Source organism: Belonocnema kinseyi, chromosome 7 (assembly GCF_010883055.1).
Source record: "Belonocnema kinseyi isolate 2016_QV_RU_SX_M_011 chromosome 7, B_treatae_v1, whole genome shotgun sequence".
Lineage (NCBI taxonomy): Eukaryota > Metazoa > Arthropoda > Insecta > Hymenoptera > Cynipidae > Belonocnema > Belonocnema kinseyi.
This window is the reverse complement of record NC_046663.1, coordinates 98,780,785-98,793,194: the sequence shown is the minus strand read 5'-3', so window position 1 is coordinate 98,793,194 and position 12,410 is coordinate 98,780,785. Positions and strand designations below refer to the sequence as shown.

Sequence of the window (12,410 nt, the reverse complement as noted above, 5' to 3'; positions counted from 1 at the left end):
ACTATCAACCGGCGCGTAGCATGCTATAATAAATAGTCTTCTGATTCCTACTTTCATTCTAGCCCACAGCAGTCTGGGAGACACGAAGCCATGGTCTCCGATTATATCATTCATGTCAATTTACGTACAATATTTCTCAATGATATTTAGTGAGAGAAACTATTCTAAAGACACGCTCATCTATTATTATCAATTCACGCGAATCACGAATTCATCAGACTAAAGCGATTCTCTTTCGTTCTTCTTCGCGAATCTTCGTGGTTTTGACACTCTGACATCTTAAATCTGTTAGAAAGTAAGAGTATAATTGTTTACACGTTTGTAGCTTCTCTAAAATACACTGAGAAATTCAGAGGTATAGAGTGTAACTAAATAATTTTCGCAAAACTATAGGTGAAAGTGGAAATATCCAGAAGTGTCTAATTCTATTCTGCCGTACAAACTAAGAATATACATAAGTGACATTGTAGCTTAGGCTTATTCTCTTAAACTTCACAATAAAAAAGTCGACCTAAGCGGCAATATCACTTATGTATCTTTTTTGTTTGTACGGCAGTATTAATAAGTTCAACAATTTTGAGAGAAATGCTAAATTCAACAAATTAGATAGCAAAAAAACTACCCTCAAGACCAATCTCAAGAAAATAGTTTCTCTTACTAAATATCATTGAGAAATAGTATACATAAACTGACGATTGATATAATATGCTCACGATTATGAGGCGTGGTCATAGATGTGATTTACCGCAGTTCTGCTGGAGACTGATGTTATTTTTTATAAATGGTATTTGCTTTCAGTAGGACCCTGTAGTGGTATATATTTTATCGGGTGAAATTAGATAAAAATATTGTTGTTGATGGCTATACAGATTTAGAATAAGATGTATATCGTTTGTACAGTGTATATAGTTTTTGTATACACTGTTAGGAATGTTCGGAAAATTCCGACACATTTAAGATAATAAAGTAACTGAAATTTACGAAATTAGGTTGCTGAAAATGGAAGTCCATAACTTTTATAATAAATTTACTAAATTTTTATTTAAGTTCAGAAGCGATTTCTGAAAAATTACGTATATTTTCCTAACATTCCTAAATGGTAACAGAAATATAAGTTATCGTGACGTAAAGAAATGGGCAGTTGCATGCGTACTCCTTGCTTCTCGAGCGCGTGCGGCTAGCAGACGAAGCATGAAAGTCCAGTATTGGTGGTAATCGGCGTTTTAGAAAGATTTTGTTCTGATTTTTTACCTAAGGGGGGCTTTTTATTCTTGTACAAAATATTTTTGGAACATCACACGCTGAACAAACCCTGTGAGTAAACACCAACCTGGCTAACAACAATTTTTTTTAGCCAGGGAATTTTATTGGTTAGAGAAACTGTCAAGTGAAATAAATTTGAAGCTTTTTCCATTTTAATATGAAATTAGTTTATTTCGTTTATAAAAGATTCTGGTTAAAAATTGTATAAGTTTACGATTTTGCGCTTTGAATATTAATATGGTCAGGGAAAATAAAAATGTAGTCAGTAGGAAATTAGAAATAATTGAAAATAAAGTTTTGAGGTAACCGCATAGTTTAATATTTATGTTAGTTATTTGTTTGCCTTGTATTTATATTTATTTTTTTGCAGTGGCTTTATCCACAATATTACCTTTTTAGTTATAAATTTTATTACTTGATTGAAAATTCATCAATTTTGTTGAAAAGACATCCTTTCTGGTCGGAAATTGAATTTTTGGGTTAAGAATTCAAATATCTTCATAAAAAATTTAATTATTTTTTAAATCTCATATTTCAATGCTAAAAAGTGAAACAAAATCATTTCTTGTTGAAAATTCAATTTTTTGCGAAAAAATTACACACGAATATTATTTATAATAAACAAAATAAAAATTGTATAAAATTTGTGGGTAAAGTTCTTTAAACATGTAATGTATAAATACATTATTGTTTGGTTCATTAATTTCAATATAAATTTGCAGCATATAGTTGTCTTAAAAATGAAAATTTAAGTAAGACTATATAAGAACAAAGTTTCTATGTAAATAACTATGTTATACAATATACTCAATATATTGAATGTCAAAAAAATTCTTATCATATAAAAGATGGGCTTTCATAATATATTTAATACAATGAGTGTATATATAGCATTGACACATAAGAAGTCGTTAGTCTTAACTTCAGTTATATTTTCTTTCTATTTACATATATTTTTAGGACAAATATAGACATCGTGTTTTATATTATAATAATGAACCAAAAAAATTTGTTAACATCTAGGAATTTTCAGTTACAGTAACTGACAATTCCTAAACTGCCACATAATTTTGTGATAAATGTGACTGGAGTTTCATGCAGTTACCGTTGCTAAAATTTCTGTTAAAGTTTCGGAAAATTTAGAAACGGTTTCTGCATAAAGCTTTAGTAACACGTCTCTGCAAATTCCCACAGAAATTTCTAACAGTGTAGTGTAGTATATAGTCTTGAAAGGTACAAACCTGAATGACAACCTCCATGTGGTGTACCTTGGGCAAACTTAAAAATGATAGTTTGGCGAATGTTAGCAGTTGATGGGAAAAATATTCTTCCTATATTTTAGCAATGACTTTCTCCAAGATTCCATCTATACTTTTCCTAATCTTCTATTTTGCACTATGAATCAAGCGACTTCGAAAAATGTAGTGTTTTTTAGATTGACCCGGCAATCGATTGTTAGCAATGCAGTAGAAATATTTTATATTTTCAGGCGGTCAGGATAAAGCATATTGCATTTATCGTATACAATAGGTGTATATTTATTGTATGTACTTGTATGGCGTATTTAAGAGCAAACTAAAATGAACAAAAATAGGAGTTGCAAAGTAAAATCAATGCAATAACGTTTTTTCGAACTATATATAAAATTTCGAGTAATACTCCTTAAAGAAAGCAATAAGTTAAAATTAAGAAAATCCCTAATTTCAATGGAATAGCATGCTTTTTAGGGGCCGAAAACCCAATTTTCCTTTTTTTTCATTATGAAGCACCATTGGGATCATTCTGGCGAAAATATATGTTGTAATACCATTTACAATATATATTTAAAGCATACAACTTTATTTAACCACTTTTGAGAAAATTAAACTTTTAGAGTTTTAAAAATAATTTTATAACTTGTATAAAAATTTTTTTTTTGAAGTTGGCACCTTGGGTAAATTATGCTTATAATGAGAGAAACTTACCACCCAAATATGAACTAAATATCTTCCAACCCATATCAACCATGCTTACCCAGCTACGGCCTTTGACTGATTTGTAGAAAATTATTCTCGCTTTGAAGATTCAACTATTTTATGTTTTAAATTAAATTATTTTCTAGTTCAAGTATCAACTATTACACTTTATATTGGAAATTTATCTTTTTTGGGTGGAAAGTAAAATACTTATTTAAAAATTGAACTAATTGGTTGAAAGTTAAAATAATTTGATAAAAACTAATTTTTTGGTTACTAATATAAACAATAACAAAAAATAATAATCACGCGCGTAACGTGACTTGTTTGTTTTCAAACAAATATTATAATCTACGATTTAAAATGTTTTGCCATGTCTAAAACTTGTTAAGTGTACATGTTTAGTGCATTTACCTAAGGTGTAGATTGATCATGAATTAATATGATGAATTAATATTTATAAATGCAACCGTTAATTCTCAAAATCTTTTATTGAAATTAACTATTTGTAATTATTAGGACAATTTTTATCATTTAATTTGTTGTACATGATTTTTTAACTCGTTTCTTCTCGAAACATTAACTTATTTATAATCTTGACGTGTATAGTTTACTAAATTGACAGAATGAGAAAATAAAGATGAGAAACAAGAAGCAAACTTTATTGCGTACATTTTCTTCATTCTGATCCACAGACATGCTTAAATGCTCGAAATATTCTGATACAACGAAGACTTAAATTTTCAGTATATTTGACCGAAATCTTTTATTTTCAATCCCAGGGGGGAAACATTTTATATATAGTGTACAAGACAATGATACTTTTCATTTGTTTTATACATTTATCTACACGCAGAAAAAAGAACCTTACATTTTACTGAAAACCAAGTTAAGTCTACCGATCTTCCTAGTACGTATATGGACAACATTACAGTTCAGTAAACGTTACAATTATTGGCAAATAAATATGACTATCAATGATGGTTACTAGTACTGATTCTCAAGTGGTGCTGACCTGCGGATCAGTAGATTTTACCGATCCAGTCGCTATTCTGTACAGTTCCTGGATGCTGCAATTACGAATTATGTCACTTTAACAAATAATATAAAGAGATCTGAATTATGTTATCGGCGTAAACTACAGTTAAGACAGCACTATAAATTTTGAAAAAGTATTGCTAAAAAATATTTAATAAATAAGCGAACGGTTATTTCTTATAAATATTTTTGGATATACTTATAATTAATCGTTATTTGTAAGTTATAATGCTTATAATACAATTAAAACTTCGCCGCTGAATACGCAAACATGCCATCGCGGCACACAACAAAAGTTTTAGCATTCACATCATATCTATATGTCAGCTGAAACAGTCAAGGAACAAAAACACGTCTTGCTCCAATAAACTCTCAAGTGTACGCGATATGTGAATAAGTTGTGCCATCCAAAATTTTATTATTTTTACAAAACCCCTTCTTTGCAAAGTGGGATTAAGGAGTAATGTGACAACTGTCACAGAAATGTATAAAAGGAATGTTTTTTAGGTTATGCAATCCATTCATTGACGATTGTGTCGTGAATTCACCCGGTGCTCCGCGCGAATAGGTTGCGTTGCGACTTTAGGGGCGAGTTAAGTAAACCGATCGGATCGGTAGCATGTACCGATCTTTCGGTAATGTCCACTACACTACTATTGCAATCTTGGTTCAGTGAATTTTGCATGTCGTTCAGTATGTAATACGAGGGACTAGAGGTTTATTTTACTGAAGGATAACCGTTGAATTAACTTTAATTTCATTGTGACATTTACGAAATGCTAAGTGATTTTGACATTTTCACCTCCTTATTAAGAGCAGTTTATACTGTTACGGTTACAAGAAACCCTTTACAATTCTTGATAAGTAAATTTTTTTTGCGTGTATATAACGTAAATGAAAAATAGCTGTGTTTGTCCACTATATATGAATTATAGATAACGTTTTCATCTGGGAATGCAATGTTTCCGGTCACATATGAGGAATAAAATACAAAACTATTTTGAAGGGCATCACGTCATAACCACGTATGTGATACTTTTTTTAAACACCCTTTATTGGCTTATAAATTATCTAAAATTATAGCGAACATTGGTAAATGGATTTATCCAAATGCAAATAGTTACAAAATCCAAAAAACGAATTATTTTTTGTAAAAATAACACTGCAGTATTGTGGATTTACATACAGTGGATTTCTCACGATCTGTATCTCTATGGTGTTAACTTTTTCAAAATTTCCTTCATTGAAATCTCTACAGTTCTACTAAATCTCGAAAGTGTTTTCTGATTTTTTTTTCTTAGAGAATTCGATTTTTGAGAAGGTTGCTTCTCTCTCCAGACAAATTTGTCTCGATTGACTCACATTATTTTAACGCGAACACCTCTATTTATTTATAATAAAAGCTTTTTTAAGTTTTAAATAAGCTTCTGTGTCTTGAGAAAATAAACTTTTTAAACTGCTGTTATATTAGGATTTTTATTATTCTTACAGTTACTTCATGTGAAAGAAGAAAAATTTGTTATGCCTATTTATTCAGCAACTGTGGTGTTTCACAGAAAATGATTGATGAGTTTTCGTATGCATACTCGTATTTGAGTCGTTGCCAAGAAGTTGTGAAAGTTAGTCTATATATTTTTTTTAATTGAAAATTCAAAAAAAAACTGGAGTATTTTTTCCATATTTCACACTCGAAAATAGAACAAAAATACAAGTTCAGATATCAAGTGTGATATTTGCAGTTTAAATAAATATTAGAAAAACAGTTATATTTAATGTCTACTCATAAATCTGTTTTGTTTTTTAAAAGCAAATTGAAAAAGTATGAACGCTTAAACGCATATTTTAAGAAGATGATAATTGATAATTTTTAATAAATAGTCCTTTGTAAGATCAATTTCCTCTAAATGTCGACCAGCTTAAAACTATTTAGATTGAACGTAAAAAGCTTTAAAAATACGGGAAATTATCTTATTTTTCGGGCTCTCTTTTTGGCAGTGTACTCACATTTTAACTTTTATTCTTATTTTACTATGGGTGATTTTAAAAATTTAAATAAGAAAAATGACATTAATTATTTTTTCTTTTAGTAAATTTAGTAAATAAATTTTGAATCTGTACATGAATTTGTGAAATAAAAGTTGGCCAATTCATCACGAGAATAATATTCATGATAAAATATGACAAGAAATCTCTTTTATAGAAAACCCTATAGAAATTTTAAAACATGACGCGATTGAATTTATTTTACTAGGTGCGAGAGATTGATATTATGAAATAATCTCGCCAAGTATTAAAATGTCTAAAATGGTTTGAATTTTCTTTAAAATCATTTCTATAGGTTTCATTACCAAAGAAAGTTTCTTAATATATATTATCATGAATATATAATTTTTTAATTACTGAAGTCCGAATTTTTATTTGGGAACGTGTGACAAAGTAAAAAGATCTATATTTTATTATGTCTAAACAAAAGCAACCAAAATTTTGAAACACTTCTAAAAACTACTTTGATATAAGTACTTTATCGTAGTATTATTTAAGACAATTTATTAAATAATGGTAATAGATAAAAGAACCGGGATTTAAATTTTATAAATTTTTGGCAATGATCTAACCTTATCTAGAATTTAGAGACAAAAGTGAATCTTTTCATCTACTTATCTTTTCAGCTGATAAAAGTCTTATATTATTTAATCTCGTCTTATATTTTACATATTTAAAAATAAGTCAAGGACATTTTCGAATTTTTCATATCGGTTCTTTCTAATCTTATCTTTTATTAATTTCTTCCAATTTTCACAATGAGCTCATATATAATCATTGAATAGAAATAACTGAATGAACGTCTAATAATATTGATCTTTTCCATTTGTTACCTATCACGTTCTACTTGATAAACATGGCTATTCCTCATTCAAGATTCATGTTTCTGACTTTTCCGACATATCAACTAAAAATAATTTTCAAGCACATGTGACTGAAAATCTACTTATGAAAATGCTTATTATCCTATTTTTGGTATGGTAACCTATTATTTTTAATTTCGTTTGATAAGGAAATGGTACCGTTTTTATCATAGTATAATGTATAGATATTTGAAATCATAAATAATTGAACTGTAAATTAAAAAAAATCTGATCGGAAAGAAATGCAAGATAAATTAGACCATTTTTTAAAAATTGAATTAATTATTACAGTGAAAGATAAAAGTAGCATAATTTGCAATTATCTGTTTTTACTTTTTACTATGCCTTGTGCGTAAAAATTGAAGCATGTGAGTGGAAAAAACTAACAATACATACGCATTAAAAGTCAGTCAAATTGTTTTAGCAATTACAATTGATAAAAAATTGTTCATGTTTATGATAAGTTTTAACTTTTAGAATGAAACTCGAAAAAAACAGCGTTTTATAAAGAAAATATTTTAATGAATACGGACGATAGAATATTTGTTTGATCCGAAAAATTTCGGTACCATGAGATATTTCGTTTATTAAAGTAGGAAAAAAATTCTTGAGTCAAGAAAAGGTTGTTTCATCCGTATTCGTAACAATATTTTCTTGATTCAATAGTAGTTAAGTTTTATTTCGTGTATTTAATGTTGGAATAAGTATCTTTTTATGGATAAATATTTTTTGCTTGAAATAGATTCATGTTAAGAATTTTCTATAGCATGGAGCAGAATTAATCAAGATTTCGAAATTTCAGTAAAAGCCGTTAACAGGAATCTTTAAGCGGAAACACACCAAACTATTTGCTTCATTCTGACCCTTCTAAAGTATGAAATAATAATTGATTTTCATAACACGTGCAAGATTTCAGGCATTTAAATGCCTATAAAACGGGGCTAAACTTCGTTTTTCCAGTCCCTAGGGAGCATAAAGTGACGTCAGATGTGCATAATGAAAATTATCATGCGACACATTGATCACGTTCAGAGATTTTGTGGCAGATTGAATCACAAATTACCATAAATTTCCATAAATTTTCAAATATTTCTTGAAATGTTCCAACTTTTTGAACTTTTAAAAAAAAATTTAATTTCCCGAATTCCCTATTTCAACTATTTTATTATTCGGACATATCAAGTCAAGAATTTTATTATCCGGTATGTTTCAAATATCTATAAAATTTTAAAATTCGGAAGAGAAACAATTCCTGTCAGATAGTGACTAAACTATAAAGTTTCTGAACTTAAACAATTGAAAAAAATTGTTTTTAATAAATATTAATTAGTTATAAAAAAATATGTTGTGCAGAAAATTTTTTAATCCTTAATTTATTTTATAAAAATTATTATTTTATTTTTAAACAATAATTAAAAACGGTAGAAAAATTTTAAAATGTCGAAATATTTTGTCATTGTATTTTTAATTAATAAATCATTTAGATTAGAAAATAATTTTTTTAATTGTTTATTTTCGGTAAATTTCTAAATGTCGGATGTTTAATAAATCGACCATTTTCGAATGATGGTATATGATGATTATGTCGGTAATCTTATTTTTCGGGACTTCACAATAATCCCATAAAATTAACGAAATACAATGAATTTTATTTTTTTGCTATTTATACATTCATCATGAATGTCTTAAATTTATAATTTTTTCCAAATTTTGGATAATTTAGAAATTTACCATTGATTACAAAAATTTTCATAATATTCCAAAATTTCCTAAGTTGATATTAAAATTAAAAGAAATAATCCAAAATTCCTTCATTTCAGCAGAAATAATGCCTGCATTACAAAAAAAACGTCTAAAATCATGCATTTCATATGGAAAATATCTTATATACCAAAGGGGGCAGGACTTTTTACGAACCATGCAGAAAATGAACTGAGCCGACTTGCCACAAGTCGAGTGCTGGCTAGCCTGTCAAGCCCAAAAAATTTCTAATTGTCTGGTTCAAATATTTTTTTGCACATTTAAAAAAAATCCAGTGCTTAAAAGAAACAAAAATTAAAAATGAACATTTAAAAAATCAATTTTTTCCTCGTCATTTAGTGAATCTCTTGGGGCATTAATAGGGCACTGGATAACTCGACAGACCGAGTCACCAACAAACTTTTTAAGTGTCTCATCTAAATATTTTTTGGTGTATTTCCAAAAAGAGACAGGGGTTTCAAAAGTATAAAAACTGAAAAGTTAAAACCAAAAAAGTGCATTTTTTCCTTATTCTCTAGTAAGTACAAATATTTTTTGCACATTTTCAAAAATATTCAGGGTGTTTGAAAGAATAAATCATGAAAAATGTTAATTCAAACAAAGAATTTTTTTATCGTAATCTAGACAAACTTTGAAATCATTTTTAACTTGAACCATTTAAAATCGAGTTTAAAATAGAATCTTACAAGACCATTTGATTAGTGCTGGATTAGTTACTCAAGACTAGCTGCTGACCGTACATAAACGTTTTACTTACACTTAGCGTCATAATAGACCGTGTTATCAGCGCCACATTAGTGGTCAGGACGGTCTAACCTGGCCCCGAATGGGTTCCCTGATAATTTTTTACACAAGAAAAAGGGCTTCTTCTCTCCCTTGGTGCATAATATACTTTTACAAATTTCCCATTTTTTAAGATTTCAAACTAATTTTAACATTTTTCGTCTATCCTTTTTTATATTCTTGTATACTTCAAACATGCCGCAGCAAGTCACGGCACTGCAAGGTGATTCGTAATACTCACGTGGTGTCTTGGGTTGAGCATACTGTCCAATTCGGTGCAATTCATCTTGTTGGTACACCGGTCGTCGAACTATCAGTTCCGGCAGAATCGCTGTCATCTCGTCGCACAAATCGTCTGTAAGCAAAGCAATTGCATAAAGTCATTAAAATTAAAATCTTGAATCATCTTTCAATTAAACGGCGTCGAAGATCCCTTTATTTTTTTGCGGCTCGTGCCAGCATTTATGTTAAACGAAAAGCGCCATCCGGTTCAGACGAGTGAATATAAAACAATAAATATTTCTATACATGTGTTGGTAAGTGGGTATGCGGAAGAGCGATAGAACGCGAACAGAAAGAGAAACGAAAAATAGAAACAGAGTGAAATGGTCCGACAGTGGCTAACGCAAGAACTGACGTCAATTAAATAAAAAATAATCACAATGGAAAAATAAAACTATGCAGAAAATTTCCGCTTTCAAAGATTTTGACATTAAAATATTTATTTTATAAGAAATATCTTTTAAACAAGGTGTCCCTTTCATATTAACTACAATTACCATTGTAATTACAGTTTCTCAATCTTCAGAAAAATGGTGCGAAAGATTGCATTTTTACAATTTGGGTGTGTAATGTTGTAACTGTTAGTTTTAAAGGGTGATTGTATGAATTAAAATTAAATTTTTGTTCAAGAGAATGATTTCATGAAGGATTTCGAATTTTTACCTGGCTCCATGATCGATTCAGTGTTTCGGTCTGGTCAGTCACGAGGTCCGACTATACGTCACTTGTCAGAATATGAACTGGCAAGAGTGCCAAGTCAGGCGACTCTGACTCTTGTTTCTGACGATACTGATAAAGTAGATTGTACAACAAGCTACTCGCGTTTTCTGTTACCAATTTTTTTATTCTACATAGTAACTTGTAACCTTAGGCTGTGGCTCTTTTTATTTTGCTTGGATAATGGGTCGGATAGCAATAAAATGGGATTGTGCAAAGAATGTTGTTAAATTTCGTCTCGAGTTTCCTCTACTGATCGGGGAACCGCGACGCGAACGGCTTTCCTGAATTAAGTCTTTATTACTATTTTAAACACTTTCATAAGAAATTGTCTGGCGATATTAGGGAGGCGCATATCTCGAGACAAGAAGTAGACTAATACACTGTTCTTTTTAATTTGTAAATCAATGTTGTCAGTTCTGGGTTTGAAAGTTTTCATTCAAAAGTTCAGATTTTAAGAAATAACTTCTAATATAAAAATAATAAGAATAATCGAGCAATGCATTGAACAAAATTATAAATTGTATTATTTTGTTTCCTTGTGGAAAAAGTATTAAAAATATTTTAATATATTGAATTCACTTTCAAAGTTTTGTAATAAAATTGTACGTTATCATTTCTATAGTATTAAAAGTGATCAAAATGTTCTTCTTCTCTAATAAAATGACGGTATATTATATAGAATATGCCACTAATGATTTTGATACAATTATAGATGATCATTCTTTCGAATTTAAAAGTTATAAAAGCCCATAACTTGTTTGCATTATAAATAAATGACATAAATATTTTAAGAAAAACCTGATGTTAGTTTTGAGGCATCAGTAGTGAAAGGTTGCCCTCCTAATTTCATCAATTTTATCTGCAATTGTTTTAAAGCATCGTATTCACAAAAAAGTACGACACACGTCAACATATATTCAGTAATTACCGAGGTAATTACCTGTGCACTAGGTTGATCCAAGAATGTATTGTAATATTTCTCGGCTGGAGAAATTGAGTTATTTTTTTGAAATCGGTTAATATTAAAGCATGCTCCCAGGCTTTTGAAATGAATACATAGGCTTTTAAATGAAAAAAGCTCAATTTTAGAAAAAATGGAAGAAACAACCACTTATTATTAACTTTTTGTAAGTTAAATTTCAGTCACTACTTAAGAAATGTTCAATGAATTATCTCGAAATCGTAAGAAGTTCGTATTTTTTGAAATTTAATTATATATTTCCAAGAACATAATGAAACAAATTGTTCAAACAGATAATAATTCTAACTGCTAAAAGAAACTATTTCTTAATAATAACTGGCATCCATCAGGCGTGTAATTAGTTTAAGAAAGTCTCAACTTTTCATGATTTAGTATGGAAATTGACTGCAACAAATAAAAATTGTTTAAACAATTACCAAATGTCTTCATCAAAAAACATTCTTCCTAACAGTTATTAATTGTGTCATTAATTTATTAAAATCGGACTTATTATGATTTGGTAGGACAACAAAAATCGAAGTAAATTTAAGCCGTTAACCATAGGGTGGGGCGTCAATTTGACCCAGGCCGAAATTTCAAATCGTTGCCATTTGCGAACCAAGCAAGAAGACCGGTCCTTACTCCCATCTAAAAAATTGTACTCTACGATAGAAGCCTCACGCATAGTTTCGAATACATGTATCCCATTCAGCTTGAGGGTGCAGTGAAAGTGCAGTTTGA

The 12,410-nt window shown here is 29.3% G+C and overlaps 1 protein-coding gene across 12 annotated transcripts in view; it reads right to left on the bottom strand.

Moving 5' to 3' along the window:
* Window positions 1-12,410, bottom strand: part of LOC117176825 (solute carrier family 26 member 10-like) — a 106,912-nt gene that overhangs the window by 60,311 nt on the left and 34,191 nt on the right. For 10 of the 12 annotated variants that reach the window (XM_033367155.1, XM_033367150.1, XM_033367159.1 and 7 more), the window contains exon 2: window positions 9,948-10,061. In XM_033367155.1, the coding sequence (XP_033223046.1) occupies window positions 9,948-9,992 (45 nt within the window). In that variant the 5' untranslated portion in view covers window positions 9,993-10,061. Of the gene's footprint in view, window positions 1-9,947; window positions 10,062-10,651; window positions 10,769-12,410 lie in introns of those variants that run through there. The other 2 variants (XM_033367153.1, XM_033367151.1) reach the window with 1 other exon arrangement.